Source organism: Spinacia oleracea, chromosome 3 (assembly GCF_020520425.1).
Source record: "Spinacia oleracea cultivar Varoflay chromosome 3, BTI_SOV_V1, whole genome shotgun sequence".
Taxonomy (NCBI): Eukaryota; Viridiplantae; Streptophyta; class Magnoliopsida; order Caryophyllales; family Amaranthaceae; genus Spinacia; species Spinacia oleracea.
Window position 1 is genome coordinate 13,374,914 of NC_079489.1, and position 17,918 is coordinate 13,392,831.

General features: G+C 38.1%; 2 protein-coding genes across 4 annotated transcripts; both read left to right on the top strand.

Moving 5' to 3' along the window:
• The first annotated feature begins 964 nt into the window (after positions 1-964).
• LOC110778237 (uncharacterized) lies at positions 965-14,130 on the top strand. 2 transcript variants are annotated; one of them, XM_056838748.1, is made up of 7 exons: positions 965-1,234; positions 1,327-1,368; positions 3,115-3,506; positions 3,610-3,736; positions 3,870-4,154; positions 12,774-12,875; positions 13,408-14,130. In XM_056838748.1, exons 3-7 carry the CDS (start codon positions 3,115-3,117, stop codon positions 13,819-13,821), a joined length of 1,320 nt encoding a protein of 439 aa, XP_056694726.1. In that variant the 5' UTR covers positions 965-1,234; positions 1,327-1,368; the 3' UTR covers positions 13,822-14,130. The 2 variants fall into 2 exon arrangements, with proteins under 2 accessions (XP_056694726.1, XP_056694727.1); XM_056838749.1 differs by lacking the exons at positions 965-1,234; positions 1,327-1,368; positions 3,115-3,506; ... (1 more) ...; positions 12,774-12,875; positions 13,408-14,130 and adding exons at positions 10,002-10,092; positions 10,185-10,308; positions 10,410-10,706; positions 10,786-10,902; positions 11,332-12,009 and having other exon boundaries at positions 4,016-4,154.
• On the top strand, positions 4,161-9,895 carry LOC130469434 (uncharacterized). Of its 2 annotated transcripts, XM_056838747.1 has the most exons (5): positions 4,161-5,013; positions 6,056-8,279; positions 8,376-8,696; positions 8,771-8,870; positions 8,967-9,895. In XM_056838747.1, exons 2-5 carry the CDS (start codon positions 6,067-6,069, stop codon positions 9,696-9,698), a joined length of 3,366 nt encoding a protein of 1,121 aa, XP_056694725.1. In that variant the 5' UTR covers positions 4,161-5,013; positions 6,056-6,066; the 3' UTR covers positions 9,699-9,895. The 2 variants fall into 2 exon arrangements, with proteins under 2 accessions (XP_056694725.1, XP_056694724.1); XM_056838746.1 differs by lacking the exon at positions 4,161-5,013 and having other exon boundaries at positions 5,020-8,279.
• Positions 14,131-17,918: the final 3,788 nt, after the last annotated feature.

The following is a 17,918-nucleotide window of genomic DNA, read 5'->3' on the forward strand; positions in this document are numbered from 1 at the left end:
TAATTTAGTTTGTTACATTACAATATATCTTGATTTAAGTATGCTTTAATAAATTTGATCATTTGATGATTAGTATAACTTGTAAAAGTAATGACTAATTAGTGATGTGAGACTATTAAGAAATGATAATTACATTGATTTAATACAATACCCATGGTGGCAAAAGAAGCCACGAACATCATCAAGCATATAATAGAAAGACGCAGTCAAAACAATATATCCACTACTAAAATTTGGGTCATTAATGACAATCGTCACAATCCAATAATGATGGAGTAAAATTTCATCGCAAAAGACCTTTTGTGACGGGGCTAACAACCAAAGAAAGAGGGAAGCAACCGTCGCAAATGCCTTTTACGACGGGATTTTCCATCAATGACGGTCCCCGGCCCTTTCATGATGGGTCCGCGACAAGAAATCCCGTCTTTATTGACCTTTAGCAACGGTATTCCCCGTCGTTATTGGTATAAATAATTTCTTGTAATGTACTCTTATCACATCAATAATAATATATACGGAGTATATCACAACTAGAAGTAAGCCATTGACGTAGCGGAAATAATTAACCTTGAATCCAATTGAAAACAAAAAATGATACCATAAGTTAATTAAATCCTAAGTTATCAATTTAACTCAAGGGCTCAATGCTAAATCCCCTAATCCAAGTATGAGGGTACCCTAATAGAACCTACTTTATTGTAAATGTTGAAATTGTTAACAAAAATCTTACAACCTCTTTTCTTCTTGAACCCTAGCTAATGTCTATTAAAAATTGAAAAGGATCAATTATTTATTTTATCACACTACAAAAATTCGGCTGTATACCAACGGAAATATATCGACCGAATTTTTTCCGTTTCAAGTATATCGACGGATTAAACACAATTCGTTGCTAAATTAACTTTTCGACGGTTTTCAACCATCCGAAGCTAAACCCAGCGATGGTAAATGTTTCCCGTCGATAGTGAGCGATAGATTAAGATTGTCCGTCGTTCATTTGAGCTACAGAAACAAAATATTCGTCGCTGACTTTATTTTTCCTTTTTAAAAATGGCGAGAAAATGATTTCAAGATATTTGAAGTCAAATTAATTTGATGGCGCTGAACTTTTGGTTACCCGCCTACTTCCCCCTAAAACCTAAATAAGTCCGCCCTTTTCTTCCTCTCTTCTTCATTCATAGGGAATAAAAACCCTAACCCCCAAAATCGTCAGTTGAAGACTCTTAGCACCCAGGTACTCCTCCTCCTCCTCTCTCTCTCTCTTCATTTTTTCCATTAAAATGTTTGTTATTTTACTGAATTTCTAAATTATTTATGATTTGAAAGGGAAAAGCTTGGAGAAGCAAGGATTAACATCAACAACAAGAGGTAATTAATTCAATTTTAGGGTTTCTATTTGTTATGATTTTTGTTCTGTATTCTCGATGTGCCATTGTTGTTTTGAGAAAGAATACACTCTTCAAATACTATGATGTTGATCTTTCTTCAATAAAGCCCCATTTTTCATATTCATAATAGGTTTTTTTGAACAGATTTGTATGAATACAAATTTTAATAATGTGTTTCCTGAATTTATCTCTTACATTAGAACATGGATTGTTAGTAAAATTGGGGGTTTTATCCCAAAATTCAAGTGGTTTTAAATTTATTTGTATCTTTTATGGTTTTGAGTTCTCAAGTTAGATGGATTGGCTGCAAATTTTGCTTTATCAATACTTTTCCAGTTGATTAAAAGCTAACATATATTTGGCAATTGGTAATTTAGGTCCAAATGAATTGAATGACTATTTGTTTTTACCTTTTTTAGTGATTATTACGGATTTAGCTAGCATTGTTTTTTGAATAAAATAATGGAGATTTCACTTGGAATATCAGGAGTTGTGGGGTTGTTCATTTATTTGAAGAACAGAACTATAGAACTGAAAATTTGTGTTTTTGTCTTGTTCATTTCTGTTATCCTTGTTAGGTTTAACCTGTATCAATTCTATGTAAAAATATTAGTACCTCTGTCCTAAGATAATTGTGCATTTGTCTATTTTTTTGTCCCTGATTAGTTGACCAGTGTTTGTTTAGTAATTTAAGTGTTGAATTTTCTATTTATTACAGTAAATATTTCTTTGATGTAATGTATTTGAATACTTCCACATTACTACCTCATATTTCATTTTCGGCAAATAGTACTAAGCCATATTCAGGTCTCTGCTTCTTGTGTTGTTACGACCATTGCCAGCTCTTGAGAGAGTATTGTTGTAAGTATTTCCAGCACTAGAGAGGATGAGCTCAGTAGTTGTTTCACTTGCTTGTCACACTAAAAGTATAGCTGATACTAAAAAGGTGAAGTAACCAAAATATAAAAATTAATATGGAGTTTTTTCAATTTGAGGTTTCCATTACTTTGTTAAAGGTCTAGCATTCTTTACCAAGTAGGTCAAGGAGTAAAAAATATTTTGTGTCCTGCTGTGTGGTGTTTCTACTTTGGCATAACAGATCCAAAGTTAGGGGCTAGAATGCTATGCTAGAATCTATTGTAAACTACCATGGAAAGTAAGGCATTTGTGGGATGTGGAGAGATCGGGGGATAGGTAGTAAAGTGGACGAGGTAGTGGTAGTTAAAAGCAGGGAGAGATAGAGGAATGATTACAAATACCCTTATGGTCTTATCCCTTCCTTCCTCAACCACCGCGACTTCACCCCATATTTTAGTTATCCATTAATTGATTACCCTTAATTCATCCCCTTAGTCCTAGAAGAATTTCTTATATTCATGCATCTAATGGAATGACTTGAATGAAAATGTGGCTGCCTATGAGCATTAAATTTGACTGGCTGCTTATTTTTTCTACAATTGAGGTGTCTGACTTGATAGAAATAACTGAAAGTTGCTACCAGACACTTAACAATTATTATTTTCTACTTTACCTGATTGGAGTAAGTAGATAATTAATCATTAAAAGGTATGCTACTTTAACTGTTTAAGCATCAAGGATTATGTATATTTAGCATTTAAGAAGCTTAAAAAGAATCTGATATTAAGAATTAGTTTTGTGTCGTGTTTATTTATAATATGTAGATTAATATGTTAAGTTGTATGTTTATTATATACTTGACATGCAGATGTCGTATAGACGTAGAGGTGGTTTGAACGGGAGAGGTGCCATCATTCGACCACCAGGCTATCGTACTAATGGGCAGGAAAATCCTCACATTGGTGAAGAGAACCTTCATCAGATGTCTCCAGAAAATAACTATAGCCCGAATCCTAGTACTATGCCCCAGTCAGCAGCAAGCACATTGAATCAGATGTCTAATTCTAGGTCTGTGACAGCAGCAAGCACTCTTCACCAGTCACCTAATTCTGTGACCCAAGCAGCAACAAACATGGTTCATGTAGAGCCCCAAACAACCGTTCGTAATGTCAATCTTGATAATAATGGTAACATAAATGTATCCGATGAGACAGGAAACCCTGAAAAGACTGATTCAGTGCTGCACCCTGATGAATTGTGGTGAGTTGCATTCAATTAACATATTTATAAATATGTTTGATGTAGGATATTTTATGTATTATTTCATTGAGTGAGGTATTCTTTTACATTTTCCTTTTGACAGGTTTCCCCATTGTGATGTGGTTGATAAAGTTTCTGAGACGTCGTATAAGACATACTTTAAAGGACCCTATTGCAATTTGAAAATGACTCCCCCACAAGTTCGGCTGAGGTGGTGGAATGCTTTTAAGGTTTATCTTTTCTCAAGTTTATGTCTTATTTCCATATATTTAGCATATTATTATTCATTTTTAGCTCTCATTTATGGAATTTGATTCATCCTTTGATTACTCCCTTACTTGATCCTTTCATATTGAATTTAAGCTTGAATTCTCCTGGGATCCATCGATAGCTAAGCGGGTTAAGAAGGGGTGGCAATCAAAATGCAGGAGGCGCCTTTCTGATATGGTGTCAAAAGTTTGCACGGATCCTGACTACAATGCAGATTGGTGTCCTCCTACCATAAGAGAAGAAATGGTTCAGATTAGATCTACTGAAGAATTCCAAGAAAAATCAGAGAAATGTAAGAAAAATCGGAAGGGCAATGGAAATCAGAAGATTCACCATCGTCAGGGTTCCATATCGACTGAAGAAGTGATGTTAAAACTGGTAATAATTTCCTTGCAAAAAGTACTTCCTATTCCTTTAATTAAATGAATTATTTTGATGCCTTGGATAAGCTCCATGCTGGTATAATACTTTGGCACACACTTTCCTATCCTCTGGTTTTTGCCAATATTTTGATATCTGGTGTAATCTATAATTTGCACATTAAAATCATTCTATTTTGAAGTTCACTACAAGAAAGCGCTTGATTACCAACTGATTTTACCGACCGACGTGAAAGTAGTCAGTAAAAATAAATTTACCAACCGAATCAGAAACGGTCGCTAAATTTACCGACCGAATGTAGAGCGGTTGGTAAATTTAAAATTTACCAACCGCTTTCATAACAGTCGTAAATTTATCGACTGCATAAACTTCCATTCCGACTAATGAGCAGTCGGTAAATTCCGACTATTTTCAAAATAAATTTAAAATTTTAATAACCGCCTATATAATATATCCGACCAAAAAAGCGGTCGCTAAACTTTAAAAAAAAGTTAAAAAAAAATTAAATAATCAATGACCAAAAAACGGTCACTAAATTAAAAGAAGAAAAAAATGCTTGTCTGCCTTCCTCCTCCTTCGACCAATTTAGAGAAATTAAAAATAGAAAGTTGAAGAGCCACCCCCCCTCCCCCGACGCAGCCGGTGAACCACCCCCCTCCCCCGACGCAGCCGGTGAACCTCCCCTCCTCCCCCGACGCAGTCGGTTGCCCCCACCCTAACCCCCCGACTCGGCCAGATTGCACGACCCACCCAGCCCAGCCGCGCACGGTACCCCAGCGCCGCCAGCCCCAACCTCCAGCGCCGCTGTTACTCTTTCTCGCGAGCCGTCGGCACATGTGTTTGTTCAATTAACCAGGTAATCTTAGTTCCTTTTGCTTTATTGATTGTGGTTCAATTTTTTCCAAACCCTAACTTTTTTTATGTGGTTCAATTTTTTTACACAATTGAAACCTTGTCAGTATCAGTGTCTGCTACTTTAATCGTCAATCTTCTTATGGGTGTAGATGGTGTTGATGGAGGAAGATTAAGATTAATGGTATTAGTATTATTATTATTAGAGATAATAATAGGAAGATTATTAGGTCTCATGGGGAAATGATTAAGTGTTCGTAGCCTGAATACTAGTTGAGCTCTATCTCTTCTATGGACATTCATATGTCCTCCAAGTGCTTGAGCAGATCTAAACTCCCTCTTGCGAAAACTGCATGTGTATGACCTTGGTGGCCATGAATATGATGAACCCATCATCATCATCATATGAGAACCATGATCATCAACATAATAATAACTACTAGTATTATTATCTTGTTTTACTTTGTTGTTGTTGTTATTGTCGTAGCAAAAAGAAGTGTTGTTTGTATTATCCATGGATAATTATTTAAGAAGTAAGAAAGAAGAGAGAAGCTAGATAGATGGTATTTGGTTGAAGGATGATATTAATGGAAGCATGTAGGTGGTATTTATGAGCAATCGAGTTTGAGTTTATAGTAAAAGGGAAACTAAAATATAGTGGCTAATGTACAACTAAAGTATAGTCAAGAACATTATAATGGCTAATGTTTTAAAAAATGTGCTAATGTGATAATGTTTTTAAATATGTGCTAATGCTTATTTAAAATGTTTAATTTATTAACTTTTTTAATTCATGTATTGATAGGTAATTTTGTTGAATTTGTATGAGAAACAACAAAAAGTAAAGAGAATATGTTTCCATTTAGAAAATTATTTGACGAGATAATTGACTGCTTATTTAGAAATCATCGAGCGTTATAAAGTTACCTAGTGATGATTGAATTTATTTAAATGTTAGTTAGACGAAATAGTAGGTTTAGTGCATGATTGGTGTGAGATGTGTAGGGTGTGGTTAATTAGTAACATGTTTTTTGTGAGATGTGTAGAATTTGGTATCATGAAAAGAAGAGAGCGTAGTTGGATGTATAATAGACTCGACGGGCGCAATCTTAAGCCCGACTTTCTCAAGGGGGTTGGAGAGTTCATTGAGTTTTGCAAAGAGCATCCAACATGCAATGATGGTGACAAAATAAGATGCCCATGCCCCTTGTGTGATAACAGGCGTTTTCATGATACTGAAACAGTTAGAGTACATTTGTACAAGAAGGGGTTTGTTCGTAATTACTATCAATGGATATGTCAAGGGGAAAGCTTAGTAGAGTCCTCGAGTGTTCAGCCAAATCAATATCGGGATATGGTTATTGATGCTCTTGGAAATAATCAAGAGCATTTGGTGAATGAAGAGGGTAATTCAGTTGAAGAAGAACCAAATGATGAAGCTAAGAAGTTTATAGACCTTCTAAAGGCAGCTGGAGATCCATTATATGAAGGGAGCAAACTCTCTGTGTTGGAGATGGCATCAAGAATTGCAAGTTTGAAATGTGAATTCAACTTACAACACAAGTGTGTGGATGGGTTTGCATCTTTGATGAATGATGCGATTCCAAATAACAACCAAATGGGTAGAACTTTCAATAGCACAAAGAAGGTTCTTGAGGGCTTGGAACTTCCTCATGAGAGGATCCACACATGCCCTAAAGGTTGTTTGCTCTTCTGGAAAGGCGATGCACAGTTAGATAAATGTAGAGTATGCGGAAGTGATCGGTATAAGAAGACTGCAAAGGGTAAGCTTATTCCAGCAAAAGTTCTAATCTATTTTCCAATCACACCGAGGTTGCAAAGGTTGTATGCTACCAAGAACATTTCGGAGGATATGACTTGGCATGCCAAGAATCCCCGAGTTCAAAACACCTTCGCACATCCTAGTGATAGTCAAGCGTGGAAGCACTTGGATACAACCTTTCCTAATTTCGCATCAGAGCCACGAAATGTCAGGCTTGGTTTGTGCACGGATGGATTTGCCCCCCATGGTAAATTTGGATCCCAATATTCATGTTGGCCAGTTATTCTTACACCATACAACTTGCCTCCATCGATGTGTATGAAAAGACCATTCATGTTCCTTTCTTTGCTCGTTCCCGGTCCTAAAAATCCTAAAGGAAACTTGGATGTGTACATGCAACCACTCATTGAAGAGTTGAAACAGTTATGGGAGGTTGGGGCTATGACTTATGACATCTCAAGCAAGCAGAATTTCAACCTCCGCGCAGCCCTTTTGTGGACTATTAGTGATTTTCCTGCATATGGAATGCTATCTGGATGGTCCACGACCGGAAAGAAGGCTTGCCCTTATTGTATGGATAAAAGCAAGGCATTTTGGCTTGAACATGGAGGTAAAGTTTCATGGTTTGATTGCCATCGACAATTCCTTCCACATGATCACCCTTTTCGAAAGAATAAAACAGCTTTCTGTAAAAACAAAGTTGAAAATGGCATGGGTCCGCATATAATGTGTGGAGAAGAATTGTGGCAATGCGTGAAGGACTTGCCTAAAGCAACTGATGGTCCTGAAGCTCTTAAGAAGTTGAAGAGTGCCAAAATGGGTTGGTTCAAACAAAGTATTCTATGGGAACTCCCATATTGGAAGGATTTGCTTCTTCGTCACAACTTGGATGTCATGCACATTGAAAAGAACTTTTTTGACCAACTCATAAACACTGTGATGGATGTGAAAGGTAGCACCTCGGACACCACTAGTGCAAGGAAAGATATGGCTAAGTATTGTAAACGTCGACAGTTAGAGCTTGGAAATGGAAATCAAACCATGCCAAAAGCACCCTTTGCACTTGACAAGGCTCAAAAGAAGGTGTTATGTGAATGGGTTCGAGACTTGAAATTCCCGGATGCTTATGCTTCAAACTTGAGCAGGTGTGTTAATCTTCAATCATGCAAGCTGTATGGAATGAAGAGCCACGATTGTCATGTCTTCATGGAGAGGTTACTTCCGGTTGCTTTGAAGGAGTTGCTTCCCTTGCATGTTTGGAAGGCAATTACAGAGATTAGTCAATTCTTCCGAGACTTATGCGCCCCCACTATCAAAGCGAGTGACATAGATCGCTTGGATAAGAATATAGCTGAGATCTTGTGCAAGCTAGAGAAGATTTTTCCACCTGCATTTTTCAACTCAATGGAACACTTGCCAGTTCATCTTCCACATGAGGCAAAGGTTGGTGGTCCCGTCCAGTACAGGTGGATGTACCCATTTGAAAGGTAATCAAAATAATACAAATTAGCGTAAATAAATTATTACTTTAAATATCTTATATGTTTACTAGTAACTATTAATCAAACTTACATAATTTATAGGTTTCTTAACCATTTGAAGCGTAAGGTTGGAAATAAGGCACGTGTAGAAGGCTCCATATGCAATGCTTACCTAATGGAGGAGATTACGAACTTTTGTTCCCACTATTTTCAACCTGAGGTTGACACCAAAGCAAGGGATCTAGGAAGAAATGTCCATTCGGTTGTTGAGAACCAACATGACGTTAATATCCCCGAGATGTTCAGGGTGGATTGTGGTCGTGCACCTACTAATGGCCGTTTGCGCTTCTTGCAAGACATGGAGTATGATCGAGCACATCTTTATGTGCTTGCAAACAGTGGCATCTTAGGTGAATATGAAAGGTAAAAAACTATAATTTAATTATTGTAAACTCTTCTAACGACGTATTTAACCTTTATTTCCTTAATTACCATAGGAAATTTGAGGAGCACATTCTCCAAACTCAACCTCACATAGTAATGGAGGATATTTGGAGTAAATGCGAAGCCCAGTTCCCTGAATGGTTTAAATCACATGTGAGATTAATTGTATTTTGCTTTTATTCATAAACAATATTACTTACACTAGTCATTGAAAGGGAAAAAAAATTACTAACTAATTCTACGAATTAGGTTCTCCGGTCTTTGAGTCCTAATGATGTGACACGGGCGCTTGCGATGGGCCCCTCTAGACAAGTAAGGACATGGAGCCGGTTCTATGCGAATGGATATAATTTTCAAACTCATGACTACGGCAAACACAAGTCAACTATGAATTATGGAGTGTGTGTACAAAGTCCTGATGAAGTTGACTACTTTGGCATTTTGGAGGAGGTGGTTGAACTTTCTTATTGTGGTAAGCTTCAAGAGTACAAGACAATCTTGTTTAAGTGCAGCTGGATGGATTCCGTGAAGGGTATGAACATTCATGAACAATACAAACTTGTTGAGGTCAATCATTCTAAGAGATACCCAAAGTATGACCCGTTTGTATTGTCTTACCAAGTTAGTCAAGTATACTTTGCACACTACCCCAGTTTGAAGAGGGATAAAGCCCAATGGTGGGCTGTGTTTAAAACTAAGGCAAGGTCTGTGATTGATGCTCCGGTTGACTTAGACTTTCTACAAGAAGATGCAAATGAGGTTTCTTCAGCTCTTTGTGCTCCAGATGAGATCCCAGATTATGAAGATCAAGATGATGATGATGATGATGACGATATTAATGATGGTGATGCTGATAGTATGAGTGATGAGGATGAGGATGATGAAGATGAGGATGAGGATGATGGTGATGATGACATTGATGATGATGATGACGATGGTGATGATGATGATGCTGATGATTCTGATGGATACGACGATTAACTTGATATTGCTGATTTTGGTCCTATTTGGTTGTTTAATTTTAGGTTCAAGAAATATTATGTAGTTGTTTGGTAAACTTATGATTGGAGTTTGACATGTGTTGTCTTTTATGATTGAACTTTGAATTATGTTGTTGTTTATTGAACTTATCATTGAACTTTTTATTTTGGTTGTATAAATTTATGTTTGTTAGACAATCTGTAGTTGTTTGTTACTTGTTATTAGGTAATTATATATGTAGCGTAAGTTTATTAATGTTAATGCTTGGTTATTTTATCTACTTTGATGATGACGAAACTCAAGGTGAATACTCTGAAGAGGTGGTACCTGATTCACAAGTAAATGAAGAAGCTGAGGATTCTGGAGTCGTTTGGATGGCACCGGGTGAACTTTGGTAAGATTTAGAGTTACATTTTAATTATTTTATCTCTGTATGAATGTTGTAAACTAACGTTACTTGTGTTATTTCCTATTCCACTATGTAAGGTTTGATCACAGTTCCATTTCGCGGGATATTACTAACGTCATCCAGAAATATTTCAAGAGTCCTTGGACGTGTTATACCAAAGTTGACAAGGATACAAAAGATCATTGGTTCACTCTGTTCAAGGTTTACACAATTTTATATCATGTAATGTATCACTTTTTATTTTTCAACTTGCTATAATTGTAACATAACAAAATATCCTTCTTTTCTTTTCTTTTGTGTAGAGGACCTATAAATGGTTGCCTGAGTTTGATCACCTTGCTGTGCGTGATTACCATGCAAATGCATATAAACGGGTTAAGTACATCCACTACCAAATAACAAGAAAGAGTAATGGAAGGAAGCCAGATTGGATGTCTGAGAAAGTGCATGCAGATATGATGAAGCACGTGGATGATGATGAATTCAAGAAAAGATCTGAGCAGGCTAAGAAAAATAGAAGAGGGGGTTCATTAACCAACAATGTTGAACCATCACATTTCCAAGGTTCCATTTCCACAACTGAGGCTGCAAAGAAAATGGTAAGTTTAATAATGTAACTAAATTTCATTTAACGTTGTTACTAATTTGATTATTCACAAAAATTACTTGTATAATTAGGCAAAGGAAAGTGGAGGTGTGATGCCTACAGCTGGTGACTTATATTTGAAGACACACACGAAGGAAGTACCGGGTAAAGGGAAAGTCCCTTGTAGTAGCAAAGCAAAGCAAATCAAGGTAACTTAGCAAGTTCAAACAAAGCTTATGAAACATGTTTTAAGTTTAAAATCTGCCCCTAGGTGATTTAGTTGAAAAATGGGACCGAAAATGCCTTATTTAGCCTATATATGACCTATAACGACCAAATAGGCCTTAGATGTGAGTAAATACCTTTGAATGTGACTTAGCAAGTTCAAACTAAACTTATGAAACACATTTTAAGTTGAAAATCTGTCCCTAGGTGATTTAGTTAAAAAATGGGACCGAAAATGCCTTATTTAGCCTATATGTGACCTTTAACGACCAAATAGGCCTTAGATGTGAGTAAATACCTTTGAATGTGACTTAGCAAGTTCAGACAAAGCTTATGAAACATGTTTTAAGTTTAAATGTGCTCCATTTAATATATTATTTATGCATGGGTGATAATCATTTTAATTCTTGTAGGAAAACTATGAAAAAAATGTTGCTGAATGTGTTGAAAAAGGCATTGCTAAAGATCCCAACCAAATCTACTTTGAGACAGTAGGTGGGAGAAAGAAGGGAAAGGTCCCCGGGCTGGGTAGTGGAGCCTCTCTATACTTTGCACCATCTAGAAGGGGTGGTAGTTCTTCTAGCTCATACACCCCATCTATTTATTCTCAAATGTCATCTCGATTGGAAGAGACTCAACAACAGTTGACCCAAAAATCCATTGAGCTTGAAACAACAAAAAATCAGATGTTAAAGGCTATGGAGGACGATCTACTTTTGAGGCAAAGGGAGAGAGAAGAAAGAGAAGCAGAGCGACTACAGCACCAAAGGGAGATGGAAAGGGAGAGACAAGAGAGAGAAAGGGAGAGACAAGAAAGAGAAGAACATGCCGCCCAGATGAAAAAGGCAATGGAGTCTTACGAGCGGATGTTCAGTCAGTGTACTGGTTTTCCTTTCTCGCAGTCGCAGGACCCTCGAGATCCACCCGGAGGCGGGACACCTTTGTGTTAGGTAGTTAGTATTCTTGTATTAGTTTGAACTAGTTACAACTTTTCGTATTAACATGTTTGAACAACATTATGTGTATTATGAATCTTTGTTGTATGACTTTGAACATGTTTAATATTATAACATCGAGCAGGTTTCATACGATTTTACAGAATTTATATAAATTCGTATATATACAGGCATATATAATATTTACAGGTATATATGCGATTTTACAAAATTGGCTGCAAATGATATTTGCATAATTACCGACCGCAAAGGCAGTCACAAATTTAGTGACCGCCACAAAAGCAGTCATTAATTTAGTGACCGCCCCCAAGGCAGTCACTAATTTAGTGACCGCCAAAGCAGTCACTAAATTAGTGACCGCCACGAAAGCAGTCACTAATTTAGTGACCGCTACAAAGGCAGTCACTAATTTAGTGACCGCCAAAGCGGTCGCTAATTTAGTGACCGTCAGGCGGTCGCTAATTTAGCGACTGCATTAGCGGTCACTAATTTAGTGACTGCTTTGGCGGTCACTAATTTAGTGACTGCTTAGGTGGCGGTCGCTAATTCTGTCGGTAAATTTTAGCGACCGCATTCCAGTTGGAGTTTCCTAAATTACCGTCCAGGTGAAAACTGACCGCTTTTTTGCGACCGCTGGCGGTCGCAAAATCTTTTACCAACCGTTTTTCGCGTTTTACCAACCAATTTTAGCGGTTGGTAATTAACCAATTTCTTGTAGTGGTTGTATTATCATAAAGATTTCTTTATTTTCTGATGTATTAAGGTCATGCTTAGTTCATTGACATGAAGTGTCTGGCTGTTTACAAAGTAGTTGTCTTTTTTCTACATCTGTTATTTTTTGCTCATGTGTACTGATACATAAATCGATCCTGTCTTTTTTTCAAATACACAATGAATAGAAAAAGGAGTTGGGACGTAAGCCAACTGCAGCTGAGCTTTACTACAAGTGCCATGCTGATGGTAGTGGACGATTCGTTAATGACAAGGCTCAAGCGGTTTGGGTAAGTATTTATAGCTTTTAAGTACTAAGTTTGGTTTGTTGTATCTTTGATTGTCAGTTTCCAAGAAGATTTAGCATGATGACTGATGAGGCATTCATAATTTTTGTTGTTTTATATGCTACAAGGAGGCAAAGTAGACTATATGGGACTAAGAAATAAATAACGCACAAGTAGAGTATACATATTATAAGCATAATACCTTTTTAATATATGAATTTCAATATTGTCACAAGGATGAGGTAATCTTCGCTAATTATAAGCCAGGCAAATGATATATATTTCGTAGATGAGCCATGCAAATTGTATATCTTCGCTAATTATAACATCCTGATAACCAACCAAATATAACATCCAACACCATATACATGAGCCTCCTTAATTCTTTGTGTCTATTCTTAGTATGTTCTAAGCTTGTATACCTTCCATTTATACAATTTTCTTTTTGGTGTTGTCAAGTGTGGCACGTGTTTGGGTTCGAGATAGATCAATTATGCATCCATTTTAAATTCGTGTTTACTTGTCTATTTTTCAGAATGACTTTAAGGAGAAAAAAGCTACAAACTCTCTATGTGAGAGTGAGAATCAAAAGACAGAGGACGAGTTGTTCCTTGAGGCAACAGGTGGATGGACTGACAAGGGAAGAGTATTTGGTATGGGAGCATCAGCAGACTCATACTATGAGAGACCAGGAGTTGAAGAGAGGAACGCAAAAAGACGCAGAAGAGACTATGCAATGGAGTTGGAAGGCAAGGTTATAGATCTTGTTACAGAGAATTTGGAACAAAAGACTGAGCTTGATGCAACAAAGGTGAGCCTAGTTGAAACCCAAAAAAGTCTTGCTGAAACTCAAAACGCATTGAAGGCTCTGGAACAAACCGTACAACTTCTTTTGCAAGCCAGCAACATCGCAACTATTCCTACCTCTACCTCCTCTCCTTCTGTCTAACTTGTTACTTATATGGATGATCATTACTAGATAGGGGATGGCTTCCTTTTGTACATGCATGCATGTGAAGTCTCTTGATTATGTAATAGACATGCTTAGATATCTATATGCTTCTAATTAATATAGGCATCAAGGTGAGGTGTTTTCTAATTAATGTGCCAAAATCACAGGTCAAGGAGCCACTTTTGTATAGTGTATGAGCTCCTGCCTTAGCTTAATTCTCACCTTTGCTTTTTGTATGGGAATCATGGCCAAATATATATGGCTCATGTTATTGATACTTGGTAATCTATTAATTTTATTTTGTTACTCTCATTGTCAAAAAGTTCTTTATTTTGTCATTCTAAGTAGTATAGTTCTTATGGTATCTTAAATATTTTTTTGGGAATTCAAATATTGATTTCTTATTATCAAGCGAGGGAAAATAAATATTGGTCGCTCTATGTTCCACAATCCAATACTAAAATCCGCGACGAAATATCACATTCTGCAGCTAAACAAAGCGAGGGAAAATTTTAGTCCGTCCCTAAAATCAGCGACAGAAATGAATAATCCAAAGCTAAAACCAGCGACGGATGTAGAAAATTCCGTAGCAAAGCTTAGAGACGGAAAGTAAAATCCGTAGCAAAGATTTTTCTACGGAATCAGTGAGGAAATTTTTCTATCGCTATGCACGCGACGGTTTCACTGCCTACCGTTGCTTGACGCGGTTAGCGACTATGATTTTACCAACGGCCCCTTTCCGTCGACCATTCCGTCTCTGGTGTTATGCAGCGACGAATTCTTTAATATAGCAACGGATAAGATCTGTCGCTATAACGTGTTTTTTTGTAGTGTCATCTATTCCAGCAAATGATTAAAACTTATTTTTATTTTTCCAACGGAAGATCTCACATGAGTACTGTTTTTCTTATGTATGAATCACAAACAATGATAAAAGACAATAATGTAAAAATCTAAATTGTGCATTATTTAGAGAACAAAAGAAGTATATGCGATTGTTTTTAACCTGAAACATAGACTATGTACATATATGGCATAGTGCATGATTTCTGGCTCTATTCTCGCTTGCCAAAAGGTTGCAACACGGCCTTTATTGCACTCATCCCAAAAGTTACGACCCCAAAAGGATTCAAAGACTACAGGCCCATCAGCATGGTAGGTTGCATCTATAAAATAATCACAAAATTGTTAGCACGTAGACTCCAGCGGGTGATGGATTCTGTTATCGGACCGCACCAATCTTCCTTTATCAAAGGGAGACAGATTCTCGATGGGCCTTTAATAGCGGGCGAGATCATCGACACATGTAAAAGGAACAACTTCGAAGCAGCTATCCTCAAGCTCGATTTCCATAAAGCCTTTGATAGTGTTTCCTGGGATTTTTTGGAATGGACGCTCACACAAATGAATTTTCCTAAACAATGGTGTGCTTGGATACATAGCTGTGTCACGACCGCTTCAGTCAGCATCCTTAATAATGGAACTCCGACTACTCCAATTAAGCTTCGCCGAGGACTAAGGCAAGGGGACCCCCTCTCCCCGTTTCTTTTTGACCTAGTTGCAGAACCCCTCAATCTTCTCATCAAAAAGGTAGTCTCTCGAAACCTCTGGCGTGGCATTAATGTATGCCGTGGAGGGCCTGCAATCACTCACCTCCAATATGCTGATGACACAATAATTTTCTGCCCACCTGAGGATGAATATCTGGCAAATATCAAGAAAACATTGATCCTGTTTCAAATGGCATCGGGGTTACAAGTCAACTTTCATAAGAGCTCTCTCCTTGGCATCAATGTGAATGAGTCCCGCCTCCGTACCCTAGCAAAACACCTCCTCTGTAGAACCATCTCGCTCCCATTCACATACCTCGGGTTACCCATTGGTGGCGGCGTGGCTCGTGTCTCCCTATGGGACCCTATTCTGGCAAGGCTGGAAAAAAAGCTCTCCTCCTGGAAGCGTGGTCTTCTTTCCATAGGTGGCAGAATCACTCTAATTAAATCTTGCCTCTCACCTGCCCCTATACTATATGTCTCTCTTCCCTATTCCCAAAGGGGTTTTGGCAAAAATCATTGCTCTGCAACGAAATTTTCTCTGGCAAAAAGACCCGTCTAGAAGATCCATGCCTCTGGTATCTTGGAACACTTTATCTCAACCGAAGCAACTTGGCGGCTTGGGTATTGGAAATCTTCACCATAAAAATGTGGCACTTTTGTTCAAATGGATGTGGCGGTTTATCAACGAACCATCCTCACTTTGGCACCAAGTGATTCAAGCAAAATACGAACCCAAGGCCACATTCTCTACCCATGACCTCTCATCCTATAGAAGGGGAGGCCCGTGGAAAGAAATCTGTAACGCTGCATTGAAATCAAACCCAACAAAAATTCTAGCACTTCATAACATTCGCAAGAGTGTTGGGGACGGATCAAGCACTTTCTTCTGGCACAACAAGTGGGTTGGTGAATTACCCCTAAAAGAGGTTTGCCCCCGACTGTTCCAACTCTCTACCCTTCCAGATGCAACCATTGCTGCCTATGGTTTCTGGGACGGTAACAGTTGGCAATGGAGTCTCTCATGGAGACGTGAACTACGCTCGCATGACCGTGTTGAATGGGTGAAGCTCACCTCTATCTTAAACAGAATTGTTTTGCGGCAAGGTGGAACTGACCAATGGGTTTGGACTCCATCGAAATCTGGGACCTTCTCTGTGAAATAATTATACATGGAATTAGCCAAAGCGGAAAGCGGCCACAACCATAACATCATCAAAGGTCTATGGAAGGGCTTAGTGCCTTTTCGGATAGAGATTTTTTCATGGTTCGTGCTACTTGGCCGATTAAACACCAAGTCAAGACTGATTCGCATGAATATAAGCCAAAGCTTAGACCCCTCTTGCGTATTGTGCATTAACAGCTCGATGGAGGACATAGATCACCTCTTCATGCTATGCCCCTTTTCTCTACAAATATGGCACTGGTGGATCAATATATGGGACCTAGCATGGGTTTTCCCTCACACAATCAAGGAAGCATATGAGCAATGGCACCCACCTATAAAAGGAGTCTTCTTCAAAAAGATTTGGCACGCTACCTTCTTCATCATCCTGTGGTCATTATGGAAAGAAAGAAACGCAAGGATCTTTGAGGGTAGGAACAGTTCCTTCACCCAAACTCAAGACCTAGTGTTATTGAGACTCAGTTGGTGGATCAAAGGGTGGGGTGATCCATTTTCATACACCTCGGACAGACATACTCAGAAATCCATCATGCCTTGCATGGAAAACATCCACCATATCAGTCAAGCCCCACCTCCCTCTCAATGCTTCGACCCTTTGGCTCCCACCCCCTAGTCGATCATTAAAGTGGAACGTCGATGCGTCAGCGAGCCCTTCTCTTCTATGTGCTGCTATTGGTGGGGTTCTTAGAGACCATGAGGGAAAGTTCATATGTATGTTCTCGACTCCAATCCCTTTCATGGAGATAAATAACGCGGAAGTTTTAGCCATTCATCGAGCCTTAAAAATCTCCCTAAGCTCAGCCCGGATCAAAGACTCTCACATCATCATAGAATCAGACTCAAAGAATGCTGTAAACTGGTGTAAGCAGGAGGTTGGTGGACCTTGGAACCTAAACTTCATCCTCAACTTTATCCGCAACACAGCTTCGTCCGAGCCAGGAGTGCTAATCACACATAAAAGCAGAGGTTCGAACACAGTGGCTGACTCCCTAGCCAAGCAAGGCTTAAGTAGAAGGGATGAATTCATTGCTTGGGTTTAATGTACAAGGCTACATTGCTTCGTGATATCTCATAATGAATATGTCTGTAAAATAGTTGGTAGCATAGGCTAATACTCGTTGTCTAACGCCAACACATCTGATGTATTCATCTGGCTTTGCCCAGGCCCAATTAATGAAATTCTGAAATTATAAAAAAAAAAAGACTATGTACATATATATAATGTATCAATTACTAATCAGCTAAATGAAATCCACTTCTACTTTGCTTCCTCCATATATTCACTTCCCAAAGCCCTAACTGTGAGAACTTGATTAAATTATAAATTTATAACACTAAGTGTCATGATACGAGTGTTT